This window comes from Bison bison, unplaced genomic scaffold, assembly GCF_000754665.1.
Source record: "Bison bison bison isolate TAMUID 2011002044 unplaced genomic scaffold, Bison_UMD1.0 scf7180017864082, whole genome shotgun sequence".
Classification (NCBI taxonomy): domain Eukaryota; kingdom Metazoa; phylum Chordata; class Mammalia; order Artiodactyla; family Bovidae; genus Bison; species Bison bison.
Genome location: NW_011494654.1, coordinates 371,198 through 388,446, shown reverse-complemented (window position 1 = coordinate 388,446; position 17,249 = coordinate 371,198). Strand labels below are relative to the sequence as shown.

The 17,249-nt window shown below is 44.0% G+C and overlaps 1 protein-coding gene across 1 annotated transcript; it reads left to right on the top strand.

The window, feature by feature from the left end:
* Positions 1 to 3,954: 3,954 nt before the first annotated feature.
* On the top strand, positions 3,955 to 12,815 carry LOC104987104 (intelectin-1-like). The gene is given in 9 exon segments (XM_010837871.1): positions 3,955 to 3,966; positions 4,177 to 4,240; positions 4,881 to 4,991; positions 5,675 to 5,922; positions 6,252 to 6,410; positions 6,765 to 6,822; positions 6,825 to 6,884; positions 10,293 to 10,396; positions 12,663 to 12,815. Coding segments are annotated over 9 exon segments (969 nt in total).
* Positions 12,816 to 17,249: the final 4,434 nt, after the last annotated feature.

Genomic DNA, 17,249 nt, shown 5'->3' with positions numbered 1-17,249 from the left:
GCGCTGAAGAATTGATGCTTTTGAACTGTGGTGTTGGAGAAGACTCTTGAGAGTCCCTTGGACTGTGGGGAGATCCAACCAGTCCATTCTGAAGGAGATCAGCCCTGGGATTCCTTTGGAAGGAATGATGCTAAAGCTGAAACTCCAATACTTTGGCCACCTCATGCGAAGAGTTGACTCATTGGAAAAGACTCTGATGCTGGGAGGGATTGGGGGCAGGAGGAGAAAGGGACGACAGAGGATGAGATGGCTGGATGGCATCACTGACTCGATGGACGTGTCTGATTGAACTCCGGGAGTTGGTGATGGACAGGGAGGCCTGGAGTGCTGCGATTCATGGGGTCGCAAAGAGTCGGACACGGCTGAGCAATTGAACTGAACTGAACTGAACTGATACACTGGAGTCAATGATTTTTTTCGGAAAAAAGATTTACCTCACTTTCCCAGTGACAGAATCAACCACTTCCTCCAATGTATTTTCATAATTTTGAGGCAAGTCTTTATTACACAATTGATAACATTGCATTCAAATATTTATTTTTCTCTTACAGGATTTCTCAGTAAAAGCTGATAGTTTCCCTTGTCTGATAACCTAATATTTTCTATTTTGAGAATGTCAAGGATGAATTACTCAATATATCCAGATTAATTACCCAAGAAAAGACATCCTCTGATGTCTGGAAGTAAGACTATTTAACAACTGCAATAGTAGACTACAGGCAGCTCTAAAACCTGAGTCTGCAACCAGGATGTTGTGACTACGAGGCAAATTTTCAGTACCCCATTGTTGTTGTTTTTCAGTTGCTAAGTCGTGTCTGACTCTGCGACCCCATGGACTGCTGCAAGCCAAGCTTCCCTGTCCCTCACTATCTCCTGGAATTTGCTCAAACTCATGTCCATTGGGTTGGAGATGCTATCCAACCATCTCATCCTCTGCTGCCCTCTTCTCCTTTTGCCCTCAATCTTTCCCAGCAGCAGGGTCTTTTCCAATGTGTTGACTGTTCTCATCAGGTGGCCAAAATATTGGAGCTTCAGCTTCAGCATCAGTCCTCCCAATGAATATTCCGGGTTGATATTCTTTAGGATTGACTGGTTTGATCTCCTTGCAGTCCAAGGGACTTTCAAGAGTCTTCTCTAGAACCACAATTTGAAAGCATTAATTCTTTGGCTCTCAGCCTTCTTTATATACAAACTTTCAGTATTCCAGTACACTGTGATATTCTGTAAATTGAAATGCTAGTGTACTTACTGGGATAAAATCAGGATGGGCTTTTAAATGAGGAACAGATATGGTGACTTTTTAAAAAAGGAATGTAGTTTTATTCACTTTGAAATTTTAATGCAAAGTGTTCCTCGAGATATATACTGATTATAAATTCAGATTTCACATTTTTTAAAGACATGAATACAGGTTATTTTACCCCAAATATTAGCATTTTGGTTATTAAGCACACTTTATTTCAGAACGTCAGCACATGCCCAACCTGTACTGCAGTCAGAACCCCTCCTCCCCAGGCTGAGCTTAATGGGCTGCTGAAGATCTCATCCAGTAGTCATGAACCCTTTTGGTAGAGATCCCTGAATATACATTTGGCCACTTATTCTAAATACTCCCATGTTAGAAACAGTATTCAGCAGAGGATAATGCCGTGTGTTGATGCCCAAAGATTGAACATCTGGAAGATGACTCATCCAAATGTATTGCTTTATTTTCCCAAATTTTGCTAGTCAAATTGTAGAAGTTTGATATATCATGTAGGAACAATATATATCCCTCCCAAAATACATCATGCTTGGATGTGTGTGTGTGTGCGCCTTGATTGAAGATGATTTATGAAGAAAAATTTCCACAGCATTTGCCTATTGAAGACCCAGAATTTGTTATTCCTTTCATTTCTGCTTGCAAAACAGACCAGTTTTTCTCCCAGACCCTCCCCTCTGTGATACAGAACCAAGACAGCTGACACGCAGAGCTGACGTTGTTTCCCTGAGGTCTTCCTTCAACGCCCCGGTGCAGTCTGTACATCAAACACCTCCTGAGACACCACAGGCAGCACATGTAGCATTTCCCCTAAAACAGACCACAGACCACCATCCTTCCAACCTCGAAGATTAGTTTCCTCATCAGACATAAAAATACCACTAAGCCAGGGCCCCGTATTTTATGGGGTCATTTCCTGAGGCTGGAAAAAGGATGGTGTGGACTTGTGCCCTGCCTGGTAAAGGCTTCAGCCTGAAACTGACCCTTTCTGCTCACATTTCTTGGCTAGGACAAATCCCATGGCCCACTTAACTTCACAGAGGAGAGGTGCAGTCTTTCCTGTGCCTCCAAAAAGAAGGGAGTTAATCACAGTGAACACCCATATGACTACCTGAGAAATTGCCTGATTAAGTGGTATTAGTGGTCATTTCCTTATGGCTGTAGCAAACAGCAGAGATGTATGGGAGACAGGTCAGTCCTCTCTCCATCTCTCCCTCCAACTCTGTCCTCTCTGAAAACAAATTCAGATGGTTGTGATGTAGGAGAGTGCACGGGTAAGTGTAAGTTATTAATAACATTCCAGGCCTTGGATAGATAGGGTTTTGTACAGGTGTAAGGCATTTGCCTTCCTCTGCACTGAACAAGCATGATGGCTCCTGCACCTTGGACATCAAAGAGATGTGGGGCTGGAGGCCCAGGAGTGAGAGGAAGCGGTTCCCTGAACATCAGCATCTGACCCCGAGAGCAGCCCCAGCAGCAGAGGTGATGGAAATGAGGTGTCACAGGGTCAGTTGTCAGTGCTCTGAATCCTTGACATTGATTCTTTCAAGGAATTGGGCTGGCTTGGGTGTGGAATGGGGAAATTCAGTTGTCAGCCAGTGTAAAACATCCCCTAGGGATTATGGGCTTCAGTGTGAACAGAAATCTCCTAATAATGGGAAGAAATGAAAGCCAGAGAAATTTTAGTCTGATGAATGCCAGCTGAGCTGAGTAGAACTCCCAGGTTAGTGGACCCTAGAAAAACACCTGTTACATAAAAAGAGTTAACGATACATAATTGTAATTTCACTATGGTTATATGTGAGAAATCCCTACTAGGAAAACACATATTTATCTAGAGAAAGGGTCTTCATATATGTAACTTACTCTCAATTTGTTTTTACAGAAGCAGCCTGTGTGAGTTTGTGTATGCGCATAGAGAGAAGGCACACGTGCTAAGGCAAATTGGGTAAAACACAAACTATAGCTGAATCTAGGTAGAAGCTATCTGTGCCTTTGCACTATTTTTGCAATATTCTGTAAATTTTCAATTATTTTAGCGTCAAAATTACAACAGAATGACATGACAGTGTGGCACATGTCATAATTAGAGTGACAAAGTCCCTATTAGGCCAGGGGAGTATCCATCAGCTTTGCCTGGGGTGGGGGTGTCAGGGCAGGCTTCATGGAGAAGTTTCGGGAGAGACTGGAAGGATGACGACCTGAGGGAGGTGTGTGAGGTCCTCGGGCATCTGACTGATGTGGGAGCAGGACAGGCTGCAGGGGAGAACCGTGAGGTCCCGTGCATCCCGAGTCTGTTACGGAAGGGAGCACTGTGTGTGCTCTGACCCCGCAGGGCTCGCCCTCCTCATGGTGAGTGTTACCTGTGTGCCCAAGAGTGCTGCGTCCTGCCCCTCCAGTTACACAATCCTTCTCATTGCCGGGGCCGAGCCTCAGGAACCTTCAAGGGTAGAAAGCTTGAGGGCGGGGCTTGCAGCCCAAAGTGGGCTGGGCCCACATGCTTTATTCTCTCCACAGGCTCAGCACTTCACTCATGTCAGGACTCTCTGCAGAGGCAGTAGCTCTGAGATTCCACCTGGCAGGGAACTCGCGGTTTCTGGGATCTGTGAGGAAGGAAGGAGGAAGCTCTCCGTGCTGTGGGGAAGCTTTCTGTGCTGACTCTGAGATAAGATCCGAGTGTATGGGGAGCCACAATGCCAGCTCAGGTCTGGTCTTGGTCTCAGGAATGGGGAGTTTCAGAGAAAGGAGCCTGTGGTCCCTTAAGGATTTAAGGGTTATTCCAGTAGGTTTGAGAATGCCCAGGAGGCCATCACTTCCCATTTGAGGTTTCCTTACTCATAAAGTTCAGGCAGCAAGGATGGGGAGATGAAAAATGATGGATCGGCCAATGATGTTGTGCATCATTTTCTTCTTAGGGGCCAGGGGCCAGATTCTGCCTCCTGCTGTTCCTCTCTCTGGCCGCCAGAGGGCGGGGTGCAGGTAGGTCACTCAGGAGCAGCCGTTTCATCAGCTCACCCAGGTGCACAGTGGAGCAGAGGGAATAGAGCTGGGCTGGATGCTGAGGTCCTGGCCCAGAGCAGGAGTCGTGGAGATGCAGAGAAGCCACACTTTGCAGCCAAATTGAGCTGTGGCCTGAGTGTTGATTGCTGGTCTCTCTGGATGTTTGGTCTGAAGCTAAGGCCTGTCCTGGGGCTCCATCTGTGCCTCTGCATTTGGCTGAGGGGGCTAAGGGGAGCCATGGTGGTGAAGATTGTGGTTCCTTCTAGTGGCTCCTGCTCCTATGGCCTTGGCCTTGGGGTTTCCAGAAGGAGATGGTATTCAGGGCTGTGTCCAGGGAACAACTTAGTCTAGTCTTCATCCTCCCAATTCCCTTCCTTGTAGCAGGCACTATGATAGTTTTCATTTTTAAACAGTTGAGCAAAAGAATGCAAGTGTTAAGCCTGTAGTAGATTGTGGTCAGGTATTCTTAGCTGTGAGAATCCTGACCTCTGGGGCCTCACAGTCCAGTGATAAAATGGTAAAGTAAGAAGGGGCTGAGAGTTGATGGCCTGGAAAGCTAGTGTGAGTAGCGTGTGAGTAGCATCTGAATATTAATGAGAATTATTCTCCCATCCTCTAGCAATGATCCCTTCTGTTGAGAAGTTCTGGGAGGATGAAAAATGTGCTCCTTACCTGTCTTTCCTTCCCAGAAGCTGCAAGGAAATCAAAGAAAGTTGTAGTGAGGCAGATGGTGAGTAATAAACCAACCCAGTACCCTCTCCTTTCAGTTACTTTTTAGCTAAGCAGATCCCAGTTATGGAGATCAGGAGGGCTGTGCTCACCACTCCTGTCTGATCTGACTCCAGCGTCCAGCCAAGGAGATTTCCAATGGGAATTTTGAGGGTTTGGATCATGTTACGGGAGACATCTGTACATGTAGTGGGTTTTCCAAGGAGGTTGACAGATAGGGTTGGTAAAGAAACTACAAAATTCATATCAGAGAGTTTATTCTCCTTTAGGGCTAGGTCTAGGAAAGGAACTCTACACTTAAGGAATCTGAATCTCATAAAATTGGCAGTGACCATGCCTCTCCTTTGCTCTGAGTTGCAGAGGCCACATCCTGATGTAGACTTGAGATGTGGTTGGGCACTATTATCAGCCTTGAGTGGTCAGAAGGAGGCTCTATCCAGAGGGAGATACCATCTCTGTCTTCTTGGATACTTGCTCAACAAAATCTTTGAAAAGGTGCCTTTGAACAAAGGCAGTCAGTGTTTCTGCTCTTAGATGACCCATAGAGAATTGTCCTCTAATAAGCAGGTATGTGTGAGAGCCTTCAGGATACATTTCTGACTTCCCAGAGCCTTTCTGATTGTGAGGCCTAAGATGGACCCTGTGGTCTCAGAAAGGGGGTCTCTGGGCTCGTTCCCTCTGCAGATGGCCTGTATCACCTCCGCACTGAGAATGGTGTCATCTACCAGACCTTCTGTGACATGACCTCTGGGGGTGGCGGCTGGACCCTGGTGGCCAGTGTCCATGAGAACCGCATGCTTGGGAAATGCACGGTGGGCGATCGCTGGTCCAGTCAGCAGAGCAACAGGGCTGACTACCCAGAGGGTGACGGCAACTGGGCCAATTACAACACATTTGGGTCTGCAGAGGCTGCCACCAGCGATGACTACAAGGTGGGTGGCACTGAATTTCCAGGTGGGAAAGGGTGGTAGCGGGGTGTGGCTGGAGCAGAGCATGTGGAAGGGAGGGTGGGAGATGGGGATGTGGAGGTGGGGCTGGAGAAGGAAAAAGACAGAAGTCCATGTCTTGAATCACAGCTTCTTCCCACCAAGGCTGTTTGGGTGGTGGGGCCTCATCATCTTCTGGAAGGGTGGGGGTCTGAGCATGCTGAGCACCTGGCCTCCTGGAGACCTGAGCTCTCAGCTCAAGTGAGGGCTGTGTGTGGGTCTTTGGCTGGTGGCACCTCCTGGGCTGGTCACACTGAGTGTGTGTCCCTCTGCAGAACCCTGGTTACTACGACATCCAGGCCCAGGACCTGGGCATCTGGCATGTGCCCAACAAGTCCCCCCTGCAGCACTGGAGGAACAGCTCCCTGCTGAGGTACCACACTAAGACTGGCTTCCTCTGGAGACTGGGGTACAATCTGTTTGGATTCTACCAGGTACATGGTGCTGCTGGCTGGGGGTGGGGGCACTTCTTTTGGTGAGCTGAGAGCCAGGAGGTTTTGGTGAGAATAAATCTGGTCTGGGTCCCATATCCCTAGCAGGTGCTTGTTCTTGGCTCTTTATTCCAGCTCTGGGTCAAGTGAACTCACGGTCTATCTCTCTTGGGAGTTCTGAGCCAAGCAAGGGAAGAAGCATATGGCAGAAGAGAGAGGGACTCGAGGTTGTTGGACACAGTTATCATGGTGGGCGGGTGGGGAGGAATTAGTATTTTAAGGCTGATCTGAAAATGACACCTGAGGGCATTACATCTCCTGCTTGTCCTCACACAATCTGTATTTTGGTCTCTGTAGAAATACCCAGTGAAATACGGAGCAGAGAAGTGCTGGACTGACAATGGCCCAGCCATTCCGTTGACTATGACTTTGGTGATGCTGAGAAAACTGCATCTTATTACTCACCAGATGGTCAGCGTGAGTACTTCTTTCCCAAGCCCAGTCATCAGCTCTTCCCTGCTCTCTTAGGGTAAGTGTAACTAGCAACAGTTAATGATTGCTAGCATGTATTGAACACATACAGTGTACCATGGTGTAATATAGGAACTTAACATGATTTTGTGTTATTTTATCATCATGAGAAAAGAATGAAGTTAGTATTACTCTTCTCCATTGCAGAGGATACAAGCTCAGTCTTCTTAACCAATACCCTTTATGACTCTTATAATAGTTAAGGAAAGAGGTAAGTTAAAGTTCAGAGGCAAAAACAAATAGCAAAGTGGTGTGAAAAATTTGTTTTTGTAATGATGAATAGAATAGAGAAGCTGAAGTTGACCAGTTCCATGAAGACCTACAAGACCTTCTAGAACTAACACCAAAAAAGATGTACTTTTCATCATGGGCATTGGAATGCAACAGTAGGAAGTCAAGAGATAACTGGAGTAACAGGCAAGTTTGGCCTTGGAGTACAGAATGAAGCAGGGAAAAAGCTAACAGAGTTTTGCCAAAAGAACACACTGGTCATAGCAAACACCCTCTTCCAATGACACAGAACACAACTCTGCACATGGGTATCACCAGCTTATCAATACCAAAATCAGATTATGTTCTCTGCAGCCAAAGATGGAGAAGCTCTATACAGTCAGCAAAAAGAAGACCTAGAGCTGACAGTGGGTCAGATCATGATCTCCTTATTGTAAACGTAAGGCTTAAATTGAAGAAAGTAGGGAAAAAACATCAAGACATTCAGGAATGATTTAAATAAAATTCCTTATGATTATACAGTGGAAGTTACAAATAGATTCAAGGGATTAGATCTGGTAGACAGAGTGCCTAAAGAACTATGGACAGATGCTCATAACATTGTACCAAAGGTGGTGACCAAAATCATTTCAAAGAAAAAAAAATGCAAGAAGGCAAAATGGTTGTTTGAGGAGGCCTTTTCTAAATCCAGCTTGTACATCTGGAAGTTCTCGGTTCATGTACTGATGAAGCCTAGCTTGAAGGATGTTAAGCATTACCTTGCTAGCATGTGAAATGAGTACAATTGTGCAGTAATTTGAATATTTTTGTTTAGAAAATAGAGTTTAGAAAATAGCTGAGAAACAAAGAGAAGCGAAAGGCAAAGGAGAAAGGGAACAATATACCCAACTGAATGCAGAGGAACAAAGAATAGTAAGAAGAGATAAGAAAGCCTTCTTAAGGGAACAATGCAAAGAAATAGAAAAAACCAATAGAATGGAAAAGATTAGAGGTCTCTTCAAGGAAACATTTCATGCAAAGATGGGCACAATAAAGGATGGAAACAACAAGGACCTAATAAAAAGAGAAGAGATTAAGAAGGGGTGGCAAGAATACATAGAAAAACTATATTAAAAAGGTCTAAGTGATCTGGAAAACCATGATGGTGTCATCACTCACCTGGAGGCAGAAATCATAGAGTACAAAGTTAAGTAGGTCTTAGGAAGCATTACTATATAGAAAGCTAGTGGAGGTGCTAGAATTCCAGCTGAGCTGTTTGAAATCTTAAAAGATGATGCTGTTAAAGTGCTGCACTCAATATGCCAGCAAATTTGAATATCTCAACATTGGCCATGGGACTGGAAATGGTCAATTTTCATTCCAATCCCAAAGAAAGGCAATGCCAAAAATATTCAAGTTACTGCCCAATTGTGCTCATTTCACACGCTAACAAGGTAATGCTCAAAATCCTTCAAGCTAGGCTTCAATAGTACTTGAACCAAGAACTTCCAGGTATACAAACTAGATTTAGAAAAGGCAGAGGAACCAGAGATCAAACTGCCAACAGCCACTGCATCATAAAAAAAGTAATGCAATTCCAGAAAAACATCTACTTCTGCTTCATCGACTATGCTAAAGCCTTTTTGTGGATCACAGAAACCCGTGGAAAATATTTACAAAGATGGGAACACCAAATCACCTTACCTGTCTTCTGAGAAATCCGTATGTAGATCAAGAGGCGACAGTTAGAACCAGACATGGAACAACAGCCTGGTTCAAAATTGGGAAAGGAGTAGGTCAAGGCTATATATTGTCACCCTGCTTATTTAACTTTTATGTAGGGTGCATCATGTGAAATGCCAAGCTGGATGAATCAACAAGCTGAAATCAAGATTACCTGGAGAATTATCAACAACCTCAGTTATGTCGATGATAGCACTTTAATGGCATAAAGTGAAGAGGAACTAAAGAACCTTTTGATGAAGGTGAAAGAGGAGAGTAAAAAAGCTGGCTTAAAGCTCAGCATTCAAAAAACTAAGATTATGGCATTCTGTCCTATTACTTCATGGGAAATAGAAGGAGAAAAAGTGGAAAGAGTGACAGACTTTATTTTCTTGGGCTCCCGTATCACTGCAGACAGTGACTGCAGCCATGAAATTAAAAGACGCTTGCTCCTTGGAAGAAGGAAAACTATGACAAACCTAGACAGTGTATTAAAAAGCAGAGACATCACTTTTCAGACAAAGATCTGTACAAGCAAAGCTCTAGTTTTCCCAGTAGTCATGTATGGTTGTGAGAGTTGGACCATAAAGAAGACTGAGTGCTAAAGAATTGATGCTTTTGCACTGTGGTGTTGGAGAAGACTCTTGAAAGTCCCTTGGGCAGCAAGGAGATCAAACCAATGAATCCTAAAGGAAATTGGCCCTGAATGTTCATTGGAAAGGCTGATGCTGAAGCTGAAGTTCCAACAATTTGGTCATTTGATGGGAAGAGCTGACTCATTGGAAAAAACTCTGATCTGGGGAAGGATTGAGAGCAAGAAGAGAAGGGGATGACAGAGGATGAGATGGTTGGATGGCACCATCTACTCAATGGATACGAGTTTGAGCAAACTCGGGGAGATGGCGAAGGACAGGGAAGCTTGGTGTGCTGCAGCCTATTGGGTTGCAAAGAGTCCAACGTGATTTAGTGACTGAACAACAAATGATGGATAGCTATTATTTTAAAGAAGCCACAGACTTAAGTTTTTGGTGGGAAAATGAGTCATTTTATGTTAACGTCATGGTAATTGGATGAGAAGTGTGCTAGCAGAAACATATGGCCACTTCTTATAATTGCTTATTCCTGCTGGACCTCTGAAGGTCTTCTTGCTGATCTCTCAGTGGATTATTAATTTCACCTATGAGCTTTAGGCAGACAAATGACTCTTGTGAACACGAGCCTTGGTCCTGTTACTCCAGATGGAGGGAAGGTCTCTTCCAGTGAAGTTCAGAGCCAGGGTGCACTGGGTTTCATCCCTGTAGCTTGGAGTGCTAGGCTATAACCTGACCTGTTGATTTATGGAATCCTTGGGCTGGTCAAAAGGAAGCTGTTTTCAGTTCATCCTTTGAATCCTTGACCCTTTCTCTGCCTCTTCTTTTCCAGGAGAATTTGTTGCAGGATTTATCCAGTTCAGGGTGTTTAACAATGAGAGAGCAGCCCATGCCCTGTGTACTGGGATGAGAGTTACTGGCTGTAACACTGAGCACGTGAGTTTTGGGAAGAATCATGGCTTGTGTGTGTGCTTGTGTGCACAACCCCTTATGGGGTATATTGGTGTATGTCTCTGTAGCTTGCATTTTTCTTCTTTTGCTGGTATTTTGTGGACATAATTTTAAAATTGTTACTATTATTTCTACTTGAAATGTAATCAATATGTAATATCATGTTAGTTTCAGGTGTGTACCATAATGATTTTATATTTTTATGTATTGTGAAATGATCATCAGAATAAGTCTAGTCAACATCTACTACCACACATAGCTACAAATTCTTTTTTCTTCTGAGGAAAACTTTTAACATCTACCCTTTTATAATTTTTCAATGTACACCATAATATTATGACTATAGGAAGCATACTGTATATTACATCCCCAGGAACTTAATTTATAAGTGATAGTTTGTACCTTTAACCATTAGACATAATTTACTTCATCAAAGTACAATTTATCTATATTCTCATGTATTATTAGTACTTTTATGCTGTGTTTAAGTAGTATTTTCATATATTGAGATATTATCTAGTATTCTTATTAACTTCGAGAATCTTTATGTTTTTGTTGTATCTTCCGTCTTGTAGAAGTGAGCAGCAGAGGTGTGCCAGCTGGAGAGTGTCTCTGAGGGACGTTTTGTGACTGGAGGGGCAGGAGGAAAAGGGAGTCAGAGCTCTAAGGACGAGCATGCTCACTCACAATGTTTCCTTCCACACCTGTCAGGCTGAGAAATGCGACCCTGAAGTTAAGGACATCTTCACTTCCTGCTGCAATGATCAGTTTGTCCATGTGTCAGTCAAAAAGAGGCAGCTGTGCCCTCACGACATGGCCCCTAGATTCTGATCTGGAGGATCATGTGTGTGTCGGTCCTGGGAGTGGTGTTGGGTGTGTCCCCCGCTACTGTGGATTCCGTGAATCCTTATTCTGTTCATAAGTTCCCATTTGCATTTACCCCTGTATGTACTGACTCAAAAATACATGGGAGGGTACCTACAAAGTGCTGGGTATTAGAACTGTAAGCTGACAGAGTCATCTTAAGAAACTCAAGTGGTTAGGATTTGTAAACGCACAATTGCAATCTCATGTGGTATCGCCTGAGATAGCAACATAAACAAAGGGCCCTGGGGACACAATACAGGAGCTTCTACCTCTACTAATGACACACAGTTGATTCTGCAGGAAGGTGACATTTTTGGTGAATATCAAAAGATGTGCGTAGAGTTCAACAGGCAACAAGGGGCAAATAGTGTCCTTTGAGGATGAATGACTGACATGTTCAAAATCACTGGGATTTGATACCATGGTGTGTTGAGGGGGCAGTGAGCTGTTGTGTAAATTGTATCATGGTATGCACATGGTGTAGAATCAAGAGCTGAAAATACTTGTAGGAAGTAGGGCAAGGAGGGGCTTTTGCATTATGTTCAGGACATAGAGTTTATGTTATAGGTGACGGGACACATCAGAGGAGTTTGACCAGATTAGTGACCTGATCACTTTGGTTTAGCAAGGAGGGGGAGACATGGATTCAAGAGCAGGGAAATAAGAGTCAATGAGTCCATGAGGCAGGTGTAAAGGTGCAGATGTGAGACACCAAGGACTTGAGCTAGGGTGTTGTTGATAAAGCTGAAAGAGTAAGGATGGGTGGATAGATGGTAGAATCAACAGTTCTTGATGATTAAACGAATATGGGAGATGGCAAGTGATGAAGACCAAACAGACTTCAGGGTTTTGTTTTGGGTGACTGGATGCTATCAGTTAAGATGTGTGATGAGAGAGGAATAGATTCAAGGACAGCAAGAGATAATTATTTTGTTTTGCTCAAGTGGAGTTTTAGATCTAAAGATATGTGGGTGGAGACATCCATGTGACAGTTGGATATGGGGTTTCAAATGCAGAAAATAACTGGCTGCCCTCTGAAATTTAGGAGCATCATGACAATGTATGATTATGCTGGTGTTAGCAAAAGTCAGGGGAGAAGATGAGCCTCATTGAGAGAGTGAGAAGTGGACAGAGCTGTGAGGAATAGCATTGGGGGAATGATTAAGGAAAAGAGGTGAGCTGAGGGGCCTGAGAATAAATGGGAAAGAAGGTAAAAAGGAATTCAGGAGAACTTGATTTCAGAGTCCACTGGAGAGTTAGTTCTGTGCAGGGGAAGAGTCAAGGCCAAGTAGGAGAAGGACCAAAATTACAGGGGATTCGACCATTAAGAGCTCACTGGTGTGTCCACAGGCAACCCCTCACTGTGTCTACTCCCTGCCCCCAGCACTGCGTCGGTGGAGGAGGATTCTTCCCAGAGAGCAGTCCCTTGCAGTGTGGGGATTTCTCCTCCTTTGACTGGAATGGATATGGAGCTCACTGGGGTTACAGCTCCAGCCGGGAGATCACTGAGGCAGCAGTGCTCCTGTTCTACTGCTGAGAGCTGTGTGGTGTGAGACACAGAAGCCAGCTCCTAAGCCCAGACCCTCAGAGATGGAAAAATAGAATGTTAACAAGGAGGGGAGGGGAATAAATTATATCACTTTGTGCATTTTGTGGTTTTGAATTTCTTTGACTCTATTTACAAATTGGCCGGGACCTGAAGACCTGAAGGGATGTTTTGAAACAATACCTCTCATTCTGGTGAATACCTCTTTGAACATTCTGAGTTTGGAACTTCAAGTCACAACTCCAAGTTCTTGAACACAAGTTTGCCCATTTCTGGAGACCCTAGTATGAGGCTGATGGGCAGAGGAAAATGATTCTTATGAATTTTTTGTAACATACTATTATTAGCTAATCAAGTAAAGTCCTCAACATAAATATCTTAAAGAATAATAGATTACTTAGATTCAGTAGTAAAAGAGAGATTAAGGTCACAGCTGTCCATTTCCTTTATTCCTCCAGCTTTGACACTCAAGACAGTGTCTCTACAATGATTCTAGTACGTGTTGCAGTGTGTGTGTGTTGGGGAGGGTTCTCACAATACCAAGACATTCACTGAAAAGTAGCTGGGAGTCCTCCAAGTCAACTCAGTTTTGACCCAATCTACTGGGAGACAGTGCCAGATCCCCGTATGAAAGGCTGAGTCCTACAAGTCTGCCCCTTGAATCCTTCTGAGGGGACAACTGCAGCCACAGCTGAGTTTTTGGGGCTTTTTTTGGTTTGGGCAGCAGCTGTCCTGGCTGGAGGGTGAAGTGAAAGCCCTGTGGTTGTTCTTGCCTAAACTTGGCTTGTATGGTACTAGGTCATCTACTGTTAATATATAGTTAACCCTTGAACAACCCGTGGGCACCAACCCCCTGCACAGTTGGTTAGCTCATACTTGGCCCTCTGTACCATGGTTCCTCCATATCTGCGGTTTCTGAGTTTGTGGTCAGCAGCTGCAGATTCAGTGAGTCATGGATGGTGTAGTATTGTGTCAAGGAAACCTGCATATAAGTTGACCAACACAAATCAAATCTGTATTGTTCAAGAGTCACCTGTATTTGCTTTTTCTCTAGTATCTTCTTTTGCTTTCACTTCCTTAGTAAATCTTTGTCCCTTACTAGCACATTCCTGACTTCACATTTTGCTCCTTTATTCTTTTTTTTCCTACTCATTTTTTGTCACCTCTTGCCTTTTTTCTCTCTCCTCATGTCAGGGTGTTATAAAACCAAACTTGAGTCTGCTGGCCTACGTGCAGGGAAGCCAATCCGCTGACATGGAGCTGTGGTGAAGGAAAGTACAACATTTACTGCACGTGCTCAGCAAGGAGTTTAGGTAGCTAATGCCCACAAAATGCCCGAGTTCCCCAGTGGCTTTCAGGGAAAAGTTTTTAAAGACAGGGTGAGGAAAGGAGTTGCAGGGTGCAGGATCAGCGGGTGGACTTTCATCTAATTGGTTGATGGTGAAGTTACTGGGAATCAACATCATCCACCTTCTGGTTCCACCTGGTCTGGGGTCAATATGCTTGTGGTTGGCATACAGTTAAATTCTTCCACCTGGTGGAGTTTCAGTATCTGCAAAACAGCTCCAAGGTATGACTTAGAAAGGGTTTGTTATCTGGAAGTACTATTTTTGGAGCTCTGGAAACCTTGTTTTTCTTAAGCAGGATGGTAGTTTCATAAGTCTTTGCTTTTTTTGTAATTCACTAAACTGTATATTTATGCCTTATATCCTTTCCTGTATTTGTGCTAATTTTTACATTCTTTTTGTTATTTTTTTTAACAATAAAGCATAAACAATTCACTTAGAGAAGTTGGGCTGGAAAGGGTGACAGGGGTCAGGGCTTTTATCCCCACTATTCTCTTTGTAAACACATCTGTTTTCTTTTGCCTAAGGTACATTTTGAATTATCTTTCTATGGACTGGTGATTGATGGTGAATTTAAATTCACAAAAAGTAATAATATATCAGAATCAATTTTTATCCTTCTTTTACATTCTTACTAACTCTTCTGTACATTTCAACACTTCCAGCTTGCTGCCAGACACAATCCAGTCTCAAACTTTTCCTTGTCTCCCCAGTTTAGGATGTCTGGTAGTGGAAAGATCAGGGGCTACAATCACCACCTCCTAACACATCCCTCACTTTGTCTATCCCTTCTTCATGGCCAGTGTTCTAATGTTCCCTGCTGGGTCTACGTTTCTCTCTTAACTTCTCTCCCGATTCCTATCTTCTGGTTCACAGGGAAGTTCAGTGTGAGAGAAATTGATCTAAAACTCATAAAATGCACAAAATGAGGAAGAGAAAGGTACAGAGGGCAAGTACCAAACATTCACAGAATCCCAGAGACCAGCAGCAATCGGTCAGTCTTTCTATCAGATCTGTGAGCCACTTGACTCTAAAGCCCATCCTGACAGCCTGTTTCCAGAACCAGTTCTAGTGCTATTTATCTTAGCCTGGGTCCTCCATACAGGAAAGCCTGAGGCAAAAATGAAAGTGCTAACTAAGACTTGAGTTAGGAGCTGCCAATTCAGGAAGATAAAGATTAGGGAAAAAATTGAAGAGATTGAGAGAAAAAACAAACCTAGAAGCTGTGTGATTTGTGATCACTCTACCTGTCTCTTTATAATAATTCTGGAAGAGATATGGAGGAGGCAGAGGCCTGATCTGAAATCTATCCCAGGTCCCATGGTGCACTGTCCAGGGTGGGACGCTGAATGATTGATGACAACTGATTGCTTATGAGAAATGGGGACAAGGGGGGCCAGAGAAAGAGGAAAGGGAAAAGGTAGAAGGGGTCACGAAAGCAAGGAGGAGAAGAGGAAGGGAGAGTAGGAAAAGAGAAGGCACAGTTGAGGTGCTGGGGGAAGAAGGTCACTGAGGGAAGAGAGAAGGAGTAAGAAGGCCTTCAAATGTCCCAGTGACACCATGTGTGGCAGAAACAAGCTGTCCCCACTGAGCTCTGCTCGAACTGTAGACTCAGGAGCAAAAGAAAGGGTCCTCACTGTGTTAAGCCCCTGGGTTTAGAGTGGCTTTTTGTGCCACAGTTGATAACTGATCCAATTCCACGGTGTGGAGGTTGAGCCTGGTGCTCCAGCTGATGCCATGCGTATTCTTAGTAGGACTGTGGAGGAGCTTGTGGTTTACAAGGACCCTTACTGGCAGCAATGTGGGGAAGGGGTTGGAAGGGGCCAACACTGAACACAGTGAGGATTAGGAAGGGGCAGGAGGCCATTTCAGGAATGGAGACCTCAGCAGGACTTTGTTCTACAGTGCCATCCAATGTCCAGATGATTTGTTTGAGGCAGTCAAAGTAGTTCCAGCCTTCTGGCCAGAGACTGGCTCAGGAGCAGGCGTGTGTCCTGTCTCTGCCCAATGAGACCTGATGAAAAGTGTGCTGGGGCCTCTGGGAAAAACTTCATTTCTTCTGCAAAAGAGCCAGAGGAAGTGATCCCTGTTTTTTCTCTGGATATTCCTTAGTCTTATAGTTTATTACGGGTTGTCTGATAGAAAAATGGACAGATCTTAATAGACATTTTTCCAAAGAAGACATGCAGATGGCCAGGTGGTATATGGAGAGATGCTCAATATCACGAATTATTAGAAAAATGCAACTAAAACTACAGTGAGGTACCACCTCACACCAGTCATCATTAAAAAGTCTACAAACAACAAATCCTGGAGACTGTGTGGAGAAAAAGGAACCCTCTTAAACTGTTGATGGAAATATTAGTTCAGCCATGATGGAAAACAGTGTGAAGGTTTCTCAAAAAACTAGAAATAGAATTACCATATGATCCAAGAAGCCCACTCCTGGGTATATATCTGGACAAAACTACAGTTCAAAAGGATACATGCATCCCTGGGGACTTCTCTGGTGGTCCAGTGGTTAAGAATCCACCTTGCAATGAACTGGATGTGGGCTTGATCCCTGGTCAGGAAGCTAAGATTCCCACATGCCACAGAACAACTAGGCCTGCATGCCACGACTAGAGAGCCCACATGCCACAACTTCTGACCCTGTGTGCCACAATGAAAGATCCCTCATAATGCAATGAAGATTCTGCTTGCTGCACCCAAGATCTGAGGAAGCTAAATAATAAGTAAGTAATCAAAAAATGTATCCAAAACTGATTTGAAAAAAAAAATGCACCCTTGTGCTCACAGCAGCACTATTCACAATAGCCAGATCATGGAAGCAGCTTAAATGTCCATGGACAGGTGAATAGATCAAGAAGATGAGGTACATATGCACCATGGAATACTACTCAGCCACAAAAAGAATGAAATGCTGTCATTTGCAGCAACATGGATGCATCTAGAGATGATTATACTAAGTGAAGTAAGTCAGAGAAAGACAAATACTATATGACACCACTTACATATGGAGTCTAAAATATAGCATCAGTTCAGTTCAGTTCAGTCGCTCAGTCATGTCCGACTCTTT